This window comes from Mauremys mutica, chromosome 3, assembly GCF_020497125.1.
Source record: "Mauremys mutica isolate MM-2020 ecotype Southern chromosome 3, ASM2049712v1, whole genome shotgun sequence".
In the NCBI taxonomy this organism is placed as follows: domain Eukaryota; kingdom Metazoa; phylum Chordata; order Testudines; family Geoemydidae; genus Mauremys; species Mauremys mutica.
Genome location: NC_059074.1, coordinates 158,769,388 through 158,793,180, shown reverse-complemented (window position 1 = coordinate 158,793,180; position 23,793 = coordinate 158,769,388). Strand labels below are relative to the sequence as shown.

The 23,793-nt window shown below is 38.1% G+C and overlaps 1 protein-coding gene across 2 annotated transcripts in view; it reads right to left on the bottom strand.

The window, feature by feature from the left end:
• Positions 1 to 5,480: 5,480 nt before the first annotated feature.
• Positions 5,481 to 23,793, bottom strand: part of WDR26 (WD repeat domain 26) — a 43,520-nt gene continuing 25,207 nt past the window's right edge. For both annotated transcript variants that reach the window (XM_045009746.1, XM_045009747.1), the window contains 7 exons: positions 19,542 to 19,682; positions 18,257 to 18,376; positions 16,995 to 17,140; positions 16,587 to 16,665; positions 15,517 to 15,646; positions 12,379 to 12,564; positions 5,481 to 10,777 (listed from right to left, as the gene is read on the bottom strand). In XM_045009746.1, coding sequence (XP_044865681.1) covers positions 10,752 to 10,777; positions 12,379 to 12,564; positions 15,517 to 15,646; positions 16,587 to 16,665; positions 16,995 to 17,140; positions 18,257 to 18,376; positions 19,542 to 19,682 — 828 coding nt within the window. In that variant the 3' untranslated portion in view covers positions 5,481 to 10,751. The remainder of the gene's footprint in view (positions 10,778 to 12,378; positions 12,565 to 15,516; positions 15,647 to 16,586; positions 16,666 to 16,994; positions 17,141 to 18,256; positions 18,377 to 19,541; positions 19,683 to 23,793) is intronic.

Sequence of the window (23,793 nt, the reverse complement as noted above, 5' to 3'; positions counted from 1 at the left end):
GGGTTTTCAATGCCTATAGAAAAATAGAATGCAGAAAGCTTAACACTGCTACCAGCTCCTGAATTAGTACAAATAGTTCTAACCTCTCCCAGCACTTGTGCCTTGTGATTATCTGCCTGAAAAGCCATGGCTTCTAATTGGCAGACAAAAGGCCAGCTAACACCCTCCTCTGTAACTTTACACCTTCTTACCCACTGTTCATCAGTACAGTTATTGCTGCTCACTAACTTTAGAAGTCTCATACAGCAGCAGCACTGGTGACCTCTCCTGTTTCACATTAAAGATTCCAGCAGTAGTGTTGTTCATGGCAGAAAAACTAAAATAGTTGTTCAGTGGAATAGAGGTTGGGGGGGGAAAAAGCCATCTCTAAAATGGCATAGTAAAAGCAGCCTCCTGTCCAATGTAACTTTTTATTAAAGAGGCAGGGTCAGATTTTCTATTTGTTTTATTATAGTTGCAAAGGATTACACGCATAGCTGATACAGTGGGGTTCTGGGCTGGTGGAGTGTATTATGACATAGCCTTGCTCCTAGGAATGTGCTGGAGATAGAAGGCTCCCTCCAGGCCTAGACCAGTGAGTGTACATACTAACATTCATACTTCAGCAATCTAGGTAACTAAATCAGGCCCCGAACAGTAGTTTGGGAGCAGAAACAATGCAAAGGGCATCATTTAAGGTATGCTCTTCCCTACCCCCAAGAGCTAAGCTGAAAAGAACAAGTGTTTTGAAATTTAATCTGCAGGTCAACTGAAACCCTGCTTCAAAAGACTGGATAAGTAGAGGAAGATGAGAATACAAAGCAAAGTGAATATGTAGTGTTAATACCAGTATCATCTAATGCTTTTTGTGCACAGGTCTCAAAAGTGCTTTACTAAGCTGTACAAGTACCATCCCCACTTTACAGATGGGAAATGGGAGGTGCAGAGCATAAGTGACAGAGTTGATTACAACTCAGGTTTCTGACTCCATGCTCCCTCTGCCTCCTGGATACAGAGATTTTTGGGGGGAGGGGGGTTAAGTGCTCACTGTGGGTTGCATTCAAGACAGAAGTAACCATCATCTCTTCTCTATGAAGTCCTCTTGGTGCATTCCACTGGTTTCATGGAACCAAGTAGTATCCATTCACACAAGTTTGCATTGCAACTTTTGGTGTTTGAGATGTCATAAAATGATGCATGCTAAGATAACGTAAATACCCAGGCACGAACAAGTGTAACATTTGAAATTCATAGCCTATTGCTGTGCTAAATGGATGCTCCCTACTGTATTGTCCTACATTTACCATATTTCCCTGAAACAATGACATGTGGGAGACTTCAGAAGCTCACCTTCTAACCCTTTCCCTTTAACTACTATAATATCCAAGGTGTTTTCACCATATGAAGGTCAACAGTTCAAAGCCATTGTGTTGGAGCTCTTAAAATAACTGCAAGATGGTGGAGGGTCCAAGTGGTCATAGAAAATCTTGACTGCTAGTCTACAGCAGCATTCTGACCACTGCTCGTACTGACAGGAGATTTGCTTGAAATTGCTAGCAGACAAAGAGTTGTACTTGAGGGCTACAGGGGGAAAGTGTGGTGCTTACAAAGGAAAGCACTAGTTTAACTGTCAAATCTGAGGTGAAATGGACAGCCATGTAACTGAAGATTAGGAGGCTAAGAACTATTCAGTCTATTTATTCATTGCTGTAGCTGGACATGTGCCTCAATTTATAAACATCAGTTAAATGGCCCTTGTAAAGTCATGTAACATAATTCCAGACAGGAAGCAAGGCAAGGAACAGCCAAGGTGAGGACTAATAGTGAGAACCCTAACCCTGTTGCCATCTGGAAAGTTCTGCTATAAGACTAAAGCTGCCTTCTTTTAAAAATAAAATCTTTCTAAATCCCCCATCTTCTTGTCATTATGTACACATTGTCACCACTTATGGAAAATTAGATTTTGAAAAGGAAGATATCCCACCAGCAAGGTGAGCAGGGGCTATGTCTACACTACAGCTGGGAGATGCATGTTCAAGTGGCTTGAGCTAATGCACTACAAATAGTAGCACAGACACTGGGCCTCAGGCTCTCAAGCTGTAGGCTGAAAGTACTCACAGTAGATCATATTCAGGACTGTAGTAACTTTAATATGGCATCCTCTCAGTGAAGTCCTCATGGCATATTCTGCTATTTTCAGGGAACCAAGCGCTCTCCATTACTGTGGGTTTGAGAGCATGAGGTGCAATATCCATGCTATTTTTAGTGCAGTAGGTTGATCTCTGCTAGCATGAGTCTGCAACTAGGAGTGAGCCTCCGGCAGGGAGGGAGGAGACAGAATAGAAACATACCCTTAATTATTTCAGCACCATACTGATTCAGTCCTAGAAACGCCATCTTGAAAAAAGACATACTAATGAGTAGTTTTCCAGATAGCTGCTACACTTCACCCTCTTAGCACAGACTCACTGCTCATAGCAGTGATTGTTGCCCCATACAGTCAAATCAGGCTGAAGAAAGTAAATGGTGACAGAACAACCATGAACATTTCTTCATATTTACAGACTGCTTAAAATTTAGGGTTTTTGCACTTGCTCTTTAGCAATACAGATTTCAGACCTTGCTATAAAACTAAATGGCTCGTTCAATGCCATGACATCCAGTAGGCTCAGGGTGATTAAGAAGGGAAAGCGCAGAAAGAAAGGGGAAGTCTTGCCTTCTGTCACCTGATAGCTACTAAGTTATTAAATGGTATTTCATAATAAAAATGACACTGTCTCAATGTACAATTACACTGTAGAGGCTAAGAAAATTCCAGATAGTGCTACCACATTGAGACAGTAAGAAAAATAATGAGAACTTATATTAATACATACATAACAGACCATTTGAATTGTTTCTATTGACTTTTAGGTGGTGATGGTCAGAATTCACTTTGTGAAAAGTAGGCAGGGCAGACCCAATTCAGCCTAAGCCTTGATGCTGGTACTGTTAAACTAAGAAGATTCCCTTCCTGATGTCTGCAGAGATATTGTTGTTGATAACATCTACCACTGAATGGAAAAAACACTCAAAAGCCATCTGTTCTTCTACAACCACCCCCTACCCCACAGCAGCACCTTAGTATGACCTTCACTCCAATCTCTCCCATGATAAGCAGCTATAGGGAAGCTGGCGAAACAAGCACTTTCAGGAACTATGCTTCATAGTCATTCTAGTAATTTGCTAATTACAGTATCAAACTACTCACATATGAGCATAGCTCTAGCCCCTTTGTGTGTGTGTGTGAGAGAGATTAACTTTACTCTCAGAAAACAATTGAGCCTATATATATATATATATATATATATATATATATATATATAGGCTCAACAGTTGAAACTGTCATACGCGGATGTAATACTAACCAAGATACAGGCTTTCACAATAGCAGCAGTATCTCAGACTTTCAGAATCGGAACAATATGGATTGTCTTATAGGGCCCTTCCCCCCCCACCCCATAGCACAGGGCACTTCCCCTCTTATTTATGAGCTTATAACATACTTGTGGCAGCTGTAGGAAGTGCTAACAATACAATTTATTAGGTGGACATGAGTGCCAATACCCTACAGAACCATAGCACATTCTGAGGATTTAAAGGAAAATATTAACAGAAAACACTGAGCACAAATAGCCTGAGAGGAATGCATAGTACAGTCTTCATACTTCCAGCTGGCAATTAAGTTTGGTAGAATGAAATCCAGACTTACTATACAAGTCAGTAGAATGACTCAGATTTTAGAATTTAGAATCTGACTATCACTAGAATTTACCGGGTGAGAGAAAGATGTATTCTAGATGATCAATAGGACGGAGTGTACTACTTTGTGAACAAAAGTGTTTTAGCATCACTTTACAGAAAGCCCGTAAAAACTTGCTAATAGTATACATCGGCCTTGGGCTTTAACTTGTTCATGCTATTTCACAAAGCTTGCTTCTCCAGCCCAAAACATACAGGCCAGCTAGCTTGCTTGCTCTCCAGAAAACTCCAGTTTGCTAAGGCCTCTGTCAGAAGCTTTCCTGTCATTTAAAAAACACAGCACTGTGATTTTCAGCATGAGTGCTACAGGCATATTAAATATTTGGCAAAACTCCTGTCCAATCCATGGAGGCGGAGGTGTTTGCTAGGGAGAATAAGGCTATGGTATTTTTTTTCCTCTAAGCAAGCTCATCAGAAGGATTAAAGCCTAATATTACTAAGGGCCCCCAATTACACTACTCTTACACCCGGTGACTAGTACTCTACTCCAAAACTAGTTCTATGCTACTACGGTAACACACAGAGGGAATAAGGCTACTAGGATTTGCTCCTAAAATAAGTCCCATACAATAGTGGTAACATCTAATCAACAACAGCTATCAACAGGAGATTATGTCTTTTCAAACTGGTACAGTTTTATACTAATCGTTGTGGTAGTGCCTAGGAGTTATTGCACTAGGCATGGTGCAGACACACACGCACACAAAAGTGTCCCAGCACCCTAAAAAGTTTACAATTAAAGTATATAACAAGGGGCAACAGGTAGAGACAGCCAGGAAGAACACAAGGAAACATTGTGACAATATTAGTCAGTCTGATAGCCAGTGAATTCAGGACAGCAGCTGCCTCTGTTGTCAAGATTGTTGTAGGTGTTATGGAAAAGAAGAGTTAAGAAAGAACTGAAAGGACAAGGAGGTGGCTCTGCAGAGGATTACAAAGCCTTTCCTCCAAATTTGTAAGGAGCCCCATAGCAGAAAGCACGGAAGGTGCTTATTTGAAAATGTAACTTTTAGATGGTGGAGACTGGCATCAATATCATGGTATCAGGTAAGAGAACAAATAGCAGGGGAAGTGAACACATGCAGTTTATGTTTGATGCAATAAAAGGGGAAGCTAGTAGTAGGAATCTCCTTTAAGTCAACACTGTAGTTTCAATGCTAGCCTCAAGCAGGATCTGGCTTAAGGTGGTTGGGAAATACCTGTCCAAAGTAGTAGTTTAATACCGCTGCACAGCATTACCTGGAGGTCCAATGTAGCAGCACCCTACTGTACTAGGTGCTGTATAAAAATAAGAATCCCTACCCTATAGCATTTACTATCTAGATTATTGCCCTCTAATATGAATGGGAAGGATTAGTCAGTCAGTGCTTGTACTGTGTTTTGAAAGCGCACACATTTCATAGAATGTAGATGAGCACAGACTAAGATGCTAGAAAGTAAAGTGCTGTAAGTGTCAAGTACTACAAAAAACAGTAGTGTAGGTTAAACCTGAACAAGCAAAGGCTAGGAGTCAAAATGGATATTTTGAACCAAGTTAGAAAGGTGCAGCTTCATTTAAGTTAGAGTTAAATACATATTTGGGAAAATATTCACTAAAATGCTCAAATATTGAAAGTTCTATTTTAACTGTCAAATCTGAGGTGAAAGACAGCCAATTGACAGCCATGTAACTGAAGGTTAGGAGGCTAAGAACTATTCGGTCCAGTTATTCATTCTGTTTATTGAACTGAAGAAAGGGAATACAAACATTTCTGTTAAGTGCTGTGCACTGACATGGAAAAAGTGTACTTTTCTTTTAAAAAACCCTAATAAAAACAAATCAGAAGTTATGTAGTTCCAATTAAACAATTTTCTTTTTAAAGATATGTTTAAAATACTACACATTTATAAAATAAAAAAAAGTTAACAAAGGGTGTTCTGTAAATAATTAGTAAAACAAGTGAAAATAAATATGAGACCCAACATTCTTATATTTTAATGTAATAATATAGCAAAGAAATTTAAACTACTTAATATAATCCAAGAGGACAGTAACAAAAATCCAGAAAGTTTAAGAACGCAATCCTTTGAAACATTTAATATCAGTCCATAGCAAATAGTCATTACATACCAAAAGCTCTAAGTGTTAACTAGTTCCACCACAACTCCATATAAATCTTGACAATTTAGAAATCTTGAGATCAACAGTAAAGTTCTTTTCTTGATCTCTACAGCTTGGTTTGTAAGTACATACATGCTTTGATGATCCATTTTACCCCATACATTTTCAAGGAGCCAATAACTTTTTTCCATCTGTGCCTAAAAATGTTAAGATTCAAATCTAGTACATTACCCTAACAATGAAAAATGTTTAAGTGAAAGATGGGGCACACTGAATTTCAAATTTATAAAAATATACTGATATTAACTGATGCCTGTAGTCAGAGGACACTTCACATACACACAACATGACTTAAAGTATGCAATAGAACATGACCAGTACCTAGAACACTTGGTTCCATGTCTATGTAATACACACATACACACACACACTCTCTCTCTCATATACCAAATAGGAAAACGTTCACACTTAGCTGTTTTACTGAACCCAGGTAATCTGGCTTAGCAGACAGGAAATGGGTTTATAGTTTGTGTTTCAGCAACAAGAGGCAGCTACTGCAGCAATTCAACACTGCACAATTCAATGAAGTCCACCCTGTTTTAAAAAGAAAAGTGTACAAGAGTTAATGAAGTTTTGCTAATTGTCTTTAAAATTAGCAGTTCTTCCTAAATCAAGTATGGTAGCTGAAAATGGACACGAACCAATGTGTATTTTTTTAAAGCCATATATAGGATTGATGCTCCTCTTTTTAGCAATTGTTTCAAATAAATTAAACTGAGACAACTTACTGTTTTAGGGATATGAACAAGAGTCTACTGAAAGTCTGTCTTCTCTCCTCTCTGGTCGTCCCTCACATTATCAGCCAACAAATCTGTCTGTAAACTAGACTTGTATGTTGATTTCTCCAACCTTTATGTATATAGTCTACTCAACATGGACTGACTGTGTCAGCTCTACTTTCCAGGAATCAATATCCTAATAAAGAAACCTTCAAACTTTTGTTTGGATTGGGAGCATTATTTATTGGTGCTGCGAGATGCCACTAGACACAAATACTGCCAATAGTGAATTGATCACATTAAACATTACCTGCTTGAAACCAGGATGACAAGTTATTGGCAAGAGTTGGCTAGTATTCCAGCTTGCATCTTTTCACAAGTTTTAAAATTATTAGGATTACTTCTTTTACATTTGAAGAACTTGCACTAAAAGAGTGAGGGAATTGGACATAAAGTTACGTTTTTTAGAAGAGAGATTTGTAACAGCAGCTTATTTCCCCCTTTGTGTTCCATCTCCTCTCTCAAAAAAACTACTTACCTGAACAGCGCAGGCACATTCAGATAAATGGTTAAGCATAATTCAGGAAAGATTTACATTGCTGATAATCAGTAGCTATTGTGAATATTTTAATCAACAGCTACAAAAAAAAAAATGCAAAAAACCCACGATAACAGTATGTTCCCTCAGAAGTTTAGCATCAGTTACTAGAAATAACTGATAGTCGGGGATAAATATAACTCTTATTTGCTCCAATCCTTAAATCCCAGCCTAAGAACATTTTTAAGCACATGGAAATTAACACATTGCAGATGAGTCTACTGAATTTGTTTTTTCCATAGCCAAAGTCTTATTTTTGGTCTATGGGCAAAAAGTATTGGTACTTTTCAAACCACACATTATGACTATGTGGTAGCATGTGAAAAAGAGTTTAGGCTGCTCTTTTTGGTCTAGAGCCTAGAACAGTAGCCAGTCATCATTCACTGCCTATAGGCCTACAGGTAATCTTGCTGTCAGACTAAGTACCATAAAGCTTTGCTTTGCCACAGTCTCACCTTTCTATCTGTCTCTGCATATCACATGTAAGATGCAGGCACAATGTATATAGCAAACTTGGTAAGACAGACTTCTAGAAATGAACCACACCACTTAGCTGGTGCAGAAGCCTTCCCATTTATATTGCATAGTTGAGTTACATAACTAAATTTAAGTGGCAATCTCAAAATGTGCTTCTCACTAACCCCATTCTGAAGTGTTCACCATGTATACATTAGGAGTAGACTCTAAAGTCCAGAAGCTCTTGAATTTGGAGGTTGCAGGGAGGCAATACATATTTTGGCAAGAGAGAATTAATCTTCTTTGTCACATATCTCAATGAAAGAGAAGGTACTGACTCAAGTGTGCTCTAATGTAGCTTGCACTAGATATGAAGTCCCTGCTAATAGTTTCAGCTACAGGCACTATGCTTAAAATCCTGTGAAGTGACTAAGCACAAATCAATCTTCTGGATTTATATTAGGGGCTTGATCCCACATTCCTTACACACACAAAATTCCCAGTGATGTCAGTGTTAGTTTTTGGGTGAACAAACAGCGACAAAACGGGCTCCACATCATCTAAAAGTATAAAGGGTTAAAAATAAAAATAAAAAAGCCCTTCAGTTACAGCACTACATGCTCTTAGTGGAGAAGAGATTTTTATTTAGGTTTAAAGGAGAGTGTAATGCTCTAAGAATGCTTAAAATGCCAAATTAATAGAATATATGTGAAACCTTGAAAGTTGTAAATAGCAGCACAGTTGCTGTTAGCAATTGTACGCTACTTTGAAGATGTAAAGCACTGTACAAAATTTAGATAGTCAGCTTTTATTTAAACCAAAATGGTTAGCCTGCCAAGACTTGAGCTCAGTGTTCTTTGCTTCTCCTGCAACCCGTACTATCACTGGCACCACAGAACCAAGACTATCATCTTCATGCTGTGACATGCCATTAATAGTGGCAGAAGAAACAATGTTGATCTCCAGAATTAGCAGGTCAAGAGAACTAATTTTCCATTTTTTGGTTGAAAGTTTGTTTGTAATCCAAGTCTACACAGATATTGATTTCTAATATTAAACAGTATTTTATATTTGTTTAAAAAGCATTTCAGTTGAATTTTAAAGTAATTTTAGGAAGCTGAAGGCAAATAAACTAGATTGAAGGTATTGACATTCAGTTCTTATTTCAGATGGAAAAATATCAAAATATAGAATGAGGTCAAATTAAGGGTTGGTCTCAGCAAAAATTGTGTATACATTTTTAAGTGTTTAAGATAACATGCAAGTGAGTCAAAGAACCTAATGGCCATAATCTGTTAGAATCTCTCTTGTATTATATGCCTTGAGAGCATCTATTTGGGGCCTGTCCCCACCCTTTAAAAAGGGTCCTATTACTGTGTTATTTCCTCCATTCCCATTACCCAACCACGAGTCTGTTTTTTTTTCCCCATGGACAATGGCAAAGTTATCCCTTCACCCAACCAAGGGTGACACTAGAGTACTTAGTCTCTGCAGGAGACTCATCCACCCTTTTGTTCACATCTTTCATGATGGCCTGCCTTTTTTCCTGCTCCCTCTTTACTTCATGGCAGCCCTGATACTACCTTCATCATCCAGTTGAGAAGAGGGAAACCTAACACCATTCCATAATCAACTGCCAAGTAGTGCAGAAGCACACTAGAGATACCAGGCCACCTGTTTATTTTGAGACACATACAGTACTCAAATTGTCTTTTTAATAGGAAATTAGGGAACCATTCCTAAAAATGTCAGGCTATTCACAGCACCAGCACAGAACAAGGTCCAGCAGACACATTTAAACCTGTAAACTTCAAAATATCCCAAAAAAAACAAAAATCTATGCATCTTTGTTAGTCAAATACTAAGGAAAATTCTGCAATTGTATTTAAGTTAGGGGGAAATTATACAAATTGTCAATATGTATTATAATTTGGATGATAAAGGTACTTTTACTAAGTTTTAAAATTACAAAGCAAAACAGCATTATCCTTGTTTCAGATCCTTCCTAAGCTTTTATCAGAACTGTTGCACAAGTTAAGAGAAACTTGTTGTACATATTTATGTAATCTAAAAACTGACCTTTGTCCTGTTTAGTAACTACTAGTCTCATGGTGCATTTTGACAGCTCTCACTTCTAAATAATTCTGTTTCTTCATTAAGATGGGAAATGAGGTTTCTTTTAAAAGAATACTTTACGTAGCCTGTGTAAAACTCTTTCCAGCCACTGCTTTTGACCATGTCTTGCATGACACTCTAAAAGAGCATCAGTTATACTGCATTTCATGACACTGTTTTTAAGCTGGTTTAAATTCCAAATGTATACAAATGAAGTCACTTTAATCCTATAAATAATTTATTTTTTAAAAAAATTGTGCTGTTAACCCCTTTACAGGGCAACGAGCTATGTGAAAAGTACAAAACTTTTTGTCAAGTGTGATATTGAGAGTGCTTTTGACATAGTTCACTGGTTTATCGTCTGGATTTATAGATACTGCGCAACGGGCAAGGCTAGAGTCCATGAACCAAGCTGCAAAGATCTCAAGCTAAATAAGGCGGAGAGAGATTTAGAGAAACAAGAGATGGAAATACTTTCCTATCCAATGTATACTCTTCAGACTAAAGCACTCTTTCTATCAAGCCTTCTAAACTGTTAAATAAAGTTTTCCAAACAAGCATTTAAACTTCATTACACAGAAGAGCAACAAGAACAGTAGCCCGCCAGACAAAAAGGCAGGGGGAAAAAATATATATACTGAGTTCAATGGTTAGCCTGAATGTAGCACAGTTCTTCACAACCGATGGGGGGGGTAATTCGACACGGCGTCCAACAATGTTCTGACGACGTGCTTCATCTCAACTGGTTACTATGAAGCAAGGTGGTAAATGTTTGGCCCCGATCGGGCTTCAGAAATGGTTCTTTTTTCATGACGAGCATGTCTGTCCAGCTATCAATCATGTTGTTTGCACCAAATCCCAAGCCATTTTAAAATACGACTAATTTTAAGTTAAAGAGAAGTCGTCTGCTCCAAATTCGCCATCAACTATCCATGCTACTGCATTCCTCTGAACAAAGACAAGATGAAACGTAAAAGAAAGATTAAACTTGGATGATAAGGAATTTTTCAAGGTGTAACAACCTCCAGTACAAGATATATAAATATAACTTACTTATATACACATGTAACACACACACACAAATTTAACATGCTTCAGAGTAATTGTGTGCTATGGATTTTATCCTCCTCACTGAAGGGGAGCTACTCTTTTCCATTCTATTAATGTATGTATGTATGTATGTAACCAATAATCTTTTCACTTTAACAAAAAAAGTAGCTCTCTCTCTGACTTCCAAATATCCTCTCCCCGCTTTCAGGACATTAATACACAGTATTTGAAGAGGTTTTTTTTGTTACTCAACAGACAATACTTAAAAACTTAGTGACACTGAAAATAAGCAATGGAGTGGACACTGATCTAGAATTAACATGATTTTTTTCCTAGTGGAATCTCTTTCTTACTCTGACAATTTTTAGATATAGATCTATACTGGGAAAGGGTCACTATGGAGACAGCCCTGTTGGACTTCAGAAGTTCACACAGAACATTAAGTGAAAACAATTACAAAAACTGTTTGCTTATTTTAAGATTCCTGAAGTATCAGAACACTAATCTAACTATGCCACCTAGGTTATACACAGAACACTATATAAAAGGAATCCACATTGTTTTTACTTTAAGTTTACCCCTCTGCCCCACTTTTCCTGTTATTCATGTTATACAAGCATGTGTTTTCTTTTGGGAGGCAAATCTTAAATTGTAGATTAGCGTTCAGTGGTGGAAATGGGAAGGGAAAGGAATGAGGAGAACAGGAGCAGGAAAGAATTTTGGGTTTGTTAGGACTGGTAACACAATATATAGTATTTTACATTTAAGTATAGGGCTGATTTAGTTTAAGCCATTACCACCAGACAGCTGTTCAGTTTGTTAGCAATCTCAGTAGAAGGGCTCGGGACTGAATAGCCATGAAAACTGAAATATCCTCATTGTAATACAGGGAATTTCCTCAATAGAGTTGAGACAGCAGTGGGGGAAAAACTTGCAATTCTATTGCCTGGGCTGTACCAGTTCTCTGGGTAAACGTCTAGTCACCAGGGCTATTAGTACCCTTCAGGGGCATTAAATTCACTTAAGGCTAAATACCCTCATTCTGTTTCCAGAGTTAGGTTAGTATTTGTTATTTATTGCATAACAGTTAGTATTTATACAATGTTTTATATATTCAAAGTATTAGGAAAAAAACGTTATTCTACATGCAGTGAACACAAGCAATGTTAAGGCCATCTTGAGGTATCTAGGGACATTATAATCCACTCTAGCTCCATGTTGGGGGTTTAAATGGTTCCTGGATTCCTCCAATAGCATCACTTTCCAGCTGTATATGTTTGGGGGAATAAGTAGACAGATCATTTTGCGGTTTGACAATCGAGGCCTTTTTCAGGAAATGTAGTTTTGTTTGAGGCTTAAGAGTTGTTTACTATATTATTTATATTCTTATTGAATGTTTTAATTAGTGTCAAGAAATCCAAAGCAATTGGATTGATTATTTCAATTACATAAGCTTTCCAATACAGTTTCTTTTTAAATATACATGGAAGTTGCTTTACCTTCAATATCCTGGTTGTCTATGAAAGGTGCTGGTCCCCATATTCTAACAGTGCCATCATCGGAGGCGCTGGCCATCATGGATGGAATCTGCGGGTTCCAGCTCACACAGTTAACTGTACGCGTGTGCCCTGTCAGCTCCGCGATTGGCAGTTCGCTACGTTTGTGCCAAATATACACTTTGTGATCTACATAAAACATCGGATTTGAAGCAGCAGCATGAGAAATATTGAATTAAAATGTCTTAAATACATAACTCTCCTAATTTTTCATATTAAAATTACACTCTTCCAGATACCTAAAAACACAGTATTGCCAATAAAAAAAATAAAAAAATTAAGTTTTGCAAATTCTAAAATTGAACCCCCCTAACATGCAGCAACACTAGCAAGGTTTTGGTTTCACTCTAAAGAGGGGATCTGATCAAGAGGGTTTGGGCAAAACTCATAGGCATGTCTTATTAAGACTTACAACTCTAGCGAGCTCATTATCTGAGGAAAAGCATTTGAGATGGCACTGAATCTTATAATTGTCAGTCAACGCATGGCCAGAATCACAAGTCAACCTCCTCCTAGATTAAGGATATGCTGTTGCAAGCTGATTCAAGGAAAATACTGGTGATCACTGAACGTCTTGATACAATATTTAGAGGACAATACATATGTATTACACAGACCCTGTGTTAAGATCCAATATTTAGGAGTAATAACTAAGGCCGCATTTAGAATAGTTAAAGCGTAAGTCGTGGTACTGAGGCCTCCAAAAATTCTAACCAGCTTTGTCAATGACCTAATGGGGTCATGCACCTTAATAGTTTTGCTGTGCCTGTTTCCCCATGTGTAAAGTGGAAACAATTACTGACCAACCTCACAGGATAAGGATTAATAAAGACCTACATACTACATAGATTTCAAATAGGATTCTAAAGAACCTCCTTTTGTGAACAGTAGCAACTCCTGCTTATCATGCAATATTTAAAAAATAGTAATTAGTCGAATAATCCATTGCAAATCTCTCAAATAAAAAAAACCACACTGCTTCATAATGAACTGCATTTTATTTAAGACTAACTAGTTAAAATGATATTCTCTCCTAATGTAGATTAATAGCTTCTGACAAACCTGTAGACTGACTTGTTACTAAAGGCTGCATCAGGTTCTCTCAAATGGACTACATAGACTGAACTACAAACTATCTATTCACATGTACGTACACTACTAGACTAGCTTTTCAGAATTAAAGCTTTGAGGAACAGACTAAGACAACACTTTACACAATCCAATGCGATTCTGAAGGTTATAAAAACAAAAAAACAAAACAAACCACACACACCCTACCCTGTCCCTTACAAAACAGGCTCAACTCTCTGACCTACCTGCTAGAATAGGACCTGTGAATCATTTGGTAAATAAATTGCTTTCTGCTTAATCAGCTCATTTGAATAAAACTCCACCACATTATGGTATTTGCATGAAATACACCTTTTGTGTTTACATTTTTCAATCCCCTGATTTCAGATGATAGAGATAAGTATCCATTCTGGTGTCAAATAAAACAAAACCAGTGCTGTGTCTATTCTGGGTCATAAGACCAGCATCTGCTGTCTGGAGAATCAAACTGTAAACACAAGCCAGCATTTTGGTGCTTGACAGTGGATGTGTGTGTGTAAAAGGAAAAGGACACATGAGCTAGATTAAGGCAGAAGTCAATTTTACTTTCAAAAGAGATTTCTTATTTATTTTCTTCCTATAAGTGCAGGTGGTAGAAAAAAGCCTAACTAGCTGACAACATACCTTTAAATTTAAGAGGTTATGACATTCTAATCTGCTACTTTTTTTGTACATAGAGACTTTCACAGCAGCCACATTTGCAACAATTCAGTGCAAAGAGGCAACAGCCTCTGGCAGTCCGAATCTAAATAAGGTGCCATCAGCTTCAACTACAGCTGGGTAGTTTTTAGACACTGAAAATAAAAAAAAATAAAAAAGCTGTTCTTAAGATGATGACCTGGATAAATTCATTACCACATTAATGTCACACACATAGGTCATAAGTGAAGTGGCAATTAAAAAAAAGAAAAAAAAAGAAAAAAAGACTGGTGTACTATAGCGTGTACACTCCCCCACACAAAGCATCAGTATTGCTCAAGCACACAAGCCCTGAATTTTCTGGCAGACAAGTACTAAACCCCACACCAGGGCTCTGGCTCAAAGCTGATGAGGATGACACTGCATTAGAGGTGCTATCTTTCAGCTGGTATCTTCCACTAGGTAAGGGCAGAGGAGAAACTTGGTTTAAAATTTAAAGACCTTTCTGCACTCTCCAAAAGAGTATGAAAGTGTGTCCTAGTCAACACTTCCTCTTTCCAAAGAGACTTCACTGTGAGCTACTGAGTACAAAACAGTGGTTACTCATTTTACCTTAGTGCACTACAAATACTTGGCCTGAGCAGGGCTCAGCATCGTACGTTCCATTGATCGCAATGGGAGTTGAAGGAGCTAAGCCCCTCACATGAAAGCAGTTTGGGACAGGCTCAATAACTAAATTATATTCTCACCACAGACTAATTATGGAAAAAACAACTCTTAAGTGACAAAAATAAACCAACCCATGCTAGAGTTGCCATGTCATCAACTGATGGATTTGTGATTTTGTTTTTCCTCCCACTATAATTAATTCCACTTGAGTTGAGATGACTACTCTCCTGGGATTAAAGTCATCTGACCACACCTGCTTTTGAAAAACTACTAATCAAATTAACATAAATTACTCACTACAGAATTATTTTGGCCAAAAGCACAACTGCTAATGTCATGCCTCTCAAAACCCCCCACATATCTACACATAGTTAAAGCTTACTCAGTGCTATAAACCCATTATAGGAGAGAGATGGAAAAGATCTAGAGCATATAGGCTATCCTTTCTACTAGAGCAGGACTGTTCCTTACAATATATAACTTCAGGAGCACTGAGACACACCTTTGTTTACTTCTGTGGACAATAACTTCCTTTTATAGATAATAGTTGCTGGTAATAGCATTAACATTAATTAAAAATACATTGCATCATCCCCTTTTATACACACTGTGTGCTTGAAATGTACATCAACTGACATCTGAAGTCTTTAAAGCCGATGTTACCTTCACTGCCACTAGCGATGAAGTCTTCGTTATGGCCTCCAAAACACGAGTGAATTGTGTAAAACCCTTGTGTAACACCTTGATACTTTCTCACTAAAACTCTGTCTTGCAAGTCCCATAAGTGAACTCCCTGGGGGGGCAAAGAGCATGCCGGAGGTTATTTTTATTGTAAAACAATAGCCAGCACCTACCCTCAAAGTATTCCATTTTTATCATTTGTTTATTTTTGGCATGTCAACCAGCTTAGGCAATAAAACTAGACTATAATGTGAAATTGAATGGATCTCATGCACTAGAACAATGGCTTAAACTCTTGTCCTGTCTCCTATTCTAGCACCCAATTCTCTACTTCGTGGTTTCCAATACACTTAAATTCTGAAGTCCATAAAGAAAAGTTACGTGGAACACCAATATTCCAGGGATGATAACTCTAGAATATTGCTGCAACGTTGGGAAGCCAAACATATAAAATGAAGTGTTTATATCTAACAGCAGATATTTTGTAATTTACAGTCAAAATATTTCTTTTCATACTACTTTTGTGAAGCCTTTTTAAAAAAATGACATCTTCCCTTTTGGAGAATCCTACATTTATTTATTTGTATATCTGTACGTACTGTGAACTATGTTGTGTGGAATACTGCTTTGTCTATTCTTTTATACAGGAGTCGGCAACCTTTCAGAAGTGGTGTGCCGAGTCTTCATTTATTCACTCTAATTTAAGGTTTCATGTGCCAGTAATACATTTTAACGTTTTTAGAAGGTCTCTTTCTGTAAGTCTATACTATATAATTAAACTATTGTTGTATGTAAAGTAAATAAGGTTTGTAAAATGTTTAAGAAGCTTCATTTAAATTTAAATGCAGAGTCCCCCAGACCGGTGGCCAGGACCTGGGCAGTGAGAGTGCCACTGAAAATCAGCTCGCGTGCCGCCTTCAGCACACGTGCCATAGGTTGCCTACCCCTGGTTTAATACCATTACAGATCCCAAATTCCCTTAGATTTTCTAAAAAAATAAAATTAGTAGTGGTAAGAAAAAGTCTTACTTGTATTTTTATCTATCAACTTACCTGAGTTGCTACATTTAACAAAGCTAATCTGCCATTTTTTGAAATAGTAAATGACATAATAGGATGATCTTCTTGTACTCTGAAATCACAGGAAAGACACCATAATGTTAGGAGCACTACTGTTTGGACATTTAAAAAAAAAAAAGTAACACCAAGAAAGCACAAAAATTTTCATTTGCAATACTTCATATTTATAACTAAGTGGGCCATGGGTATTGTATTTGAAAGGGGATTACAATCAGAACTGAGTTTAAGTAATCTGGTTCTATTTCAGTATTTGCTGGGTCCACAGATAAACTATACGATGTAGATAGACAGTCTGTGTAATGTATCAGAACTACAGTTTTCTCAACAGGGGAATCAGACTAGATTTATGAGAATTAAGAATTTGTAAGAAAAGGTAGTTACATGTTCCTGTCTGTAAGGTCCTCAAAGTTATAACCCCGAATTCGCTGGTGCGTGTCCGATGCCAGAACAGTCTTCCCGTCGCTCAAACACCAGAGGCATTGCACTCTCACCCCTTCCCAGGAGTCAAGGAGATTACCATCTAGATCCTGTTTAGGAAGGAAATATAACCAAGGTGTTCTTTTAAGTTAGATTTGTAAGGAATTTTGATGAGAGCTTTTAATTGTAACGACTAAAAGAATGAAGAGAGAAGATTTCTCTTGTCCCGTATCAGATAAAATGTTGGTGATCATGAGAATTAGTGTATTTTTTGGCATCGCCTTCCATCTCCACCCTCAAACCAACACAGAGTCAGGAGAATCCCTTGTTTGACATGGTTGAAATCTAAACTCCTGGCTCAAGTCAGCCAGTTATTCAAAGACCTCAACTCTTCCAGCACCATCGCAGTACTCCCAACACAATGATCCAGACGGCAAGAAACCAGACCCCCAAATGGATGGTTCACAGCATATCCATAGGACTGATTCCTCCCTCCCTTTTTTAATGTAAATAGTTAAATTATAGCTTTGCATGCTAGAAATGTAAATAGTCCAGATGAATTCTATGGAAAGCTAGTTTCCTTGGCCTAAAGTGTTCACTAGTCAATGATTCCTGTGAACCAAACTCAGAGAATGCTAAAGAAGTTGCTCATCAACTAAACTGACCCATCATACTGATGTTTGTTTCAGCAAACATCAACTGCTTTGGTACCAAAGAATGAAAAAGCCTTGTCAGGGCATTAGTATACATGCTACTCTACCTCCAAAAGTAGGAGGGCCAAAAGATTCCACGGGCAACTAAATTTATAACAAGTTACATTATTTTTCATTACATGTACTCTAGTGACTACCTCAACATATGGAAAAAACAGACCCATTAATCATGTTACACCTGTTTTTACTAGAGTGGTCAAGCGTTTAAAATAAAAAAAAATTACGATTAATCATTTTTAATTGCACTAACAAACAGAATACCACTTATTTTAAAATATTTTCTATATATTCAAATACAGGCTCAGGGCTTCAGCCCCCATTCCACAGCACACGGGGCTACCTCCCTGCCCAGAGGTACGCAATGAACATGTATTAATTTTGTCTTCAGTTAATCGCAGGCATTAACTGTGATTAATTGACAGCCCTAGTTTTTACTCTTAAGTGCATTCTACTGTTTTCAGCTGCAATGAAGCAAGTGTTCTGAGGGGACACGAACACACAGGTAGAACTTACACACTGATAGAACTGTCCACGCTGCCCTCCTGTTACAAAGCGTTTCCCATCTGGATTCCAAGCCACACTGGTTAAACTATCTTCATGAGATTGACTCATCTTTGTCCTCAGCTCCCCAGTCTGGGAAGGAAACAAAGAAAATCAACCACTACAAAAATCCAGTGTTCCCCACCCCTACAGACACATAATTAACAGAGGTGTATGAAAACTTAACCTAGTGTTTCTAATTATGGACATTTCACTGCATTAATTGAATAAAAAGGTAAAGAAAGTTGCACACTATGAAAGCCTTCTAGGAAGCAATGAGGAGGTGGAGCTGGGGTCATTCTAATTTTCTTTCAGCATGGGAAACTGTCAGCCATGTTCTCACTCGAGCAGTTGCAATGAGCTCAGCCTCAGAACTTTTTTGCTTCCACTTCAGATCTGAAGCCAGGACAGGCAGTGGGTGTATTTAATGGATTTGGAGGGAAGAAGAAAGGAAAGAAGAGATATCAAGGAAGGAGAAAGTGAAAGATCAATGAAGGAAGGGAAAAGATAAATAACAGGCACAGAAAAAGGAAAAAAAAGGACTGAAGAAAAAAGGAAACCAAAAGAATGCAGAGATAGTAATTTTATATCGGGGTAGATGTATACGCCCTCGACTGTCTCACCCACTGAACAAAGAGACAGGACCAAATGCTCTTAGATCACACCCACAAGCGTCTCAGCACTATGTGGATGGGTCAGACTCCACCACACTGGCCACTTGGATCACAAAATTAAAGAAAACACAGCACTTGGGTTCCCAGCTACTTCCTCACCTCGCCGATAAACCCCTAAATGTCACTTGAACATTATAAAGATAAGTTGTGATGTTCTTAAAAACCACGCACTAAAGGAATTCACCCCTTATAAATCCTCAAAGAAATCCTCTTGAAGTGCATCATCCAGACTTTTCAAAAACCAGTAACTTCTCTCTGGCATGGATGATCACTTGGAATGGAAACATTCCAGCCACCTCTTTATATTCCAGAGTTGAAAGGACAGAAGATCCATGAAGAGTAGACTCACTGACAAGTTAGTTTCAGTTCTGTTCACATTTAATATACAAAACTTTATATTCTACCTAGATTTGGGTTTATTAGCAACCTTTTTAGTAAAAGAAAAAAAACCTGTAATGTTTCCATGTTCACCTATCTAGAAACAAGCTTACTGAAGTGATATCATTACTGAACAGTTCCAATGCATAATAAAGCCAACTGCTAGAGTTAAACATAAAATTTTATATTAATATTGGATTGCTTACTTGTACATTCCAGAGCCACAGCTCAGAGCAGTCATCTGGGCCACAGGCAACAAGATAGTTGTCATCTGGACTCCAAGCAATGTAAGAAACACCATATGCATGCCCTTCTAATGTTTTAAGCAATTTTAGCTGGTGCGTATCCTAAGTAAAACAAATACATATATGCTAAAAAGACTAGTCAATATTTGGCATAATTTGAGCTACTGTCAAGACAACCTGAGCCAAATTTTATAGTCTTGAGTTTTTATAGGATTTCTACCCAATTCAGGCCTGTATGATTTGGCCATTATTTTTTTAAAACAAAACATTCTTTTTAGAGAATCTTAATCTCTATTTGTAAGTGAGCAGTTACTACTCTATAGAGTAGATCCATATATACACAAAAAAGCCTTTCCAAAATTCCCAACATACAGAGAGAAGCACTAGTAGGTATTCTGCGGATATTTTTTTCTTCCTTTGTTTTGTTATGGAACTCACTGACAGAGTTCTGTGCAAAAACAATACGGCCCATACTTTAGATTATGCAGGATACCTAGCAATTATGCAATATTTCATCTTCAAAGCACTGTAGAAACTTTACACAGTGGAACCAGTCTTTACACCCTTGTGAAGTAGACAAGTATTGTTAACCAAGTTTTACAAGATGATTAAATAAGACAGAAGTTAGGTGATGTGCCTTGGGTCAGGCAGTGAACGTGACAGAATTAGGATTAGAATTTCAGAGTTCCTGGCTCCTGGGGCCATAGTCAGCTACTACACTTCCAACTGCTAGTTTCAAAATAAAATATTCAATTGCCCATAATAAGAATATTTTCCTCCAGTTCTTTGTAGTTGTAGGAATGCAAGAGCCTCCCTTATTAAAGTGATATAAAATGTTACAGGACTGTCAGCCAGTTGTGAAGAACTGCCTTTGTTTTAAATTGTATTTAGTCATTAATACTGACAGTTTAGTTAATGCATGAGGCATTCCTTTTGCCTACTGAACCACTTTAAAATGATAGTCGATTGTAAAATTCAAGATCGTGTTTAGCAATTTAATGGCAGGACAGCTCATTAGAGCGAATTCGTAAGTTATTTATCAACTATTTGAAATATTAAGGTGGTGTTTATGCTATTAAACAGCTTGTCAGCTGCTGGCTTGATCCAAACCCTGAAATCTTCTAGTTGAGTATTGGCCCAACTGTAGTCACAAGCCTCATGAATCTGTCCCGAATCATATTAAAGATACAGCGTATAGTGATCAGATTATTAACAACTGTTCAATTAGGGGAGTATTGATTAGGTATTTTTACTCTCCATTATTTGAAAACATTTCCTACTTGCCTACTATCCTTTGTGGCTTCTGTCTTTTCCCATACTGAAAAGTCTCCTCAAGGATTAAAGAAAAAAAAAATTAACTCCACTAAATCATCCCGGCAAGTGAAGAGTGTAAACTTTAACTTCTGAACTTTAACCAATGCAGTACTGAGCCTGCACACAGATCCAGTTCCTTTTGTCACTGTTCATTGCTGCTAGCCAAAGCTGAGGAAATGTGATTAGTTTAGTCATTTTCACTGCTCCAGATCAGAATCTTATGGGCAGAAGAGACCGTTCTGCCATTTTCACATTTTCCCCAAGCACTCAGAATGAAAGCAAGACTATTCTTGTCATTTTCCCTGCTGCCCATAAGGGTCCAAACTGCAGCAGTGAAACTGATTAGCGACTCATTTCCTTGTTTTCCCAAGGGGTGGGTAGGTAAAGTGCAAAGAGAGGCACTGGAAGTATTTATGGAACCTGAAAAAAAGGCTAGAAAATAAGATAAATTAGGATTATTTATTGGTGCTTACCTGAAAATTTCCTCTTATATAGCAAGGTCCATAGATCCTGTATGCAGAAGGCCCAATGCTTACTGCATGAGACAGACAGATCTCAGACACTGGCAGCAGCCTAAACTCCTTCCTCTGAAGTTGCTCTCCAGTTTAGGTTAAGATTTTTAGATTCTTTAATTTAAAACGTATGCCTACTTCAGGAAATGAGTTTACACAGTTTTTAAAATTTAAGTATATAAACTCCTTCACATATCCCTTAGTTTGCACCGTCGGGCTAGGTGTACAGGCCCTGCCACTTGGCACAAAAAAAGAAAAGCAGCAGCGTTCAGACAGATGAGTTTTCCTATTCTTTGGTGAAACAAGGTCCACAAATCCTACAACAGAATTTTTGAGCAGTGTAAGATCTTTTAGAAAGGGAACAAAGATTCTGAAATACACAGATTCTCTCTCACAAAAATTTGTTTGCAGTGAAGTGCGCAGAACTCCCTCCTAAGGCTGTACCCACTGAAGTTTAAGAACTACTTTGTAGAATTTAGTCAATGCATTGGTTAACAGCCATACGGTCACCTGAAAGGCTTTTTTGCGTAAGGGCATTAAAACAAGGTTAATTTCCACAGAAATGCCTGGTCAACAAGGCTGTTCTAAGAAATTGCTGGACGTCCAGGTGCACTGAGGTGTTTTTGTTGTTTGGGCAGTTTCTTAACCAAAGGATGCAAAATAATACAGAAACTTTATCATCATGATTCCCAAAGCTGAGCCTTCTTGGAGGATTTCTACTACTTGTGGAATTGTAATAATCAGTCTCTGTGCCAGTCTCTTTGCCAAATTGAAAGGTATTTGAAGCTGACATTCAGGGAAAGATATCCTCAGAGTAACTATAATAGTCAGAACAACCCACAACCAAAAACTCCCCCCAATTAATTTATTTTAAATGCCAGGCAACCAGGATCAAGACGACTAGATCATGGTGAAGCATTGCTACAATACAGTCCTTTTGTGGTGTAGAAAGGGGACAGGTTTCTATCATGCTGTTATTATAAAATAAGTCTCCCTACCCAGTAAGAATGTGGCCTCATTTTTCATCTCCAGATGGACCCGACTACACTGAGAGCAGTAGGAATGGTTAGAGCCGCATGTGGGTTTTCAATTGGATAGTGTCTCCATGGTAGCAACCTTCAAGTATCTTCTCCTGGACAAGAATATGACTTTGCTGTGGCTCCTGGATGTGAAGAAGCTCATGGTTGGTAGTCCAAAAAGTTATCACACTCAAACGCAGGGGTGAAGGCTCCATTCCTGAAGTCAGGTCTCGGCTTACTTTGCCAGTCCCTTCTCTATTAAGATTTTTCATAGAGAAGAGGAGTCTATTGCCTCATAAGAACAAGAGATTTGCTTCCCTCTGAAGGGCTGATAATGAATTGCCAAGAATCAGGTCCCAGATGCATTAGAAACCACATCTCCATCTACAAACTGCCAAGAGATCTGCACTCCTCTGGGATAACGTAGATAACAAAATAGCTGAGTACCACTATCTAAAGTTAAAGCTGAGGGGATCCAGTTCAAGTGGAACAAACTTTCACTGAAGATTAGACTAATAATAGATTAAACTGAATAGATTCTCTCTTCAAGACCTCTTTTGAGGTTTTCCTGCTATAACCAGATGGACTTCAACAACTGCACCACTACCAAAACAAAACACCCTGCCACACCCTTTGCAATGTCTCAGAAAATTTACACCTAAGATGTCAGGGGTGAGTTACGTGCGTCTTGGTACTTTTCTTTTTAGCCATCAGGGCCTTGAATCTTACCTTCAACTCCTCTGGCTTCATTTCCTCTCCATCACAGAAAGGAGTACAGCTTGTTGCATCCATTTTTTGCACATCCTCTTGGTAAGGGGACAGGCAATGTCTCCCCTTTTGCTTGGGGCCCTTTGGACTCCTTGGGATATATATATATATATATAGGAACTCAGGAATTCATTTTGAGACCTAGTGAGAGTTCTCCAACAATCCCTCCCTCTGTTTTATTTTAGCCTTATTCAAGTCAGCTCTTTTTCACTTGGGATCTTGGAGAGAATTCAACTGTCCCCTGACAGAGAGAGAGAGAGAGAGAGAGAGGCAGTACCCCCAGTGAAAGAAGCTGAGGGGTGCTTGGGCTGGCACAGGCAGGAAGGTTTAATGAGATCACTCATCAGAGAGCCCAGGAGGTACTTCCAGAGTATAGATTGCCCTGTCCTTACCTTCAGGAGATGGAGGAACAACCTAGGTACTCCTTATGTCCATGGCAGAAGACTCTCCAATTTATTATAGCTAAGTTAAGTAAATAATAGAAAAACCTATCAATATTTTTTAATCAACTTAAGTCAACTATTCAGAGTGACAGATACTATCCAACATGAAGATCTGGCTATGGTTCAGGATTTTAAGTTTGCTTTTTGGTCTTCTGTT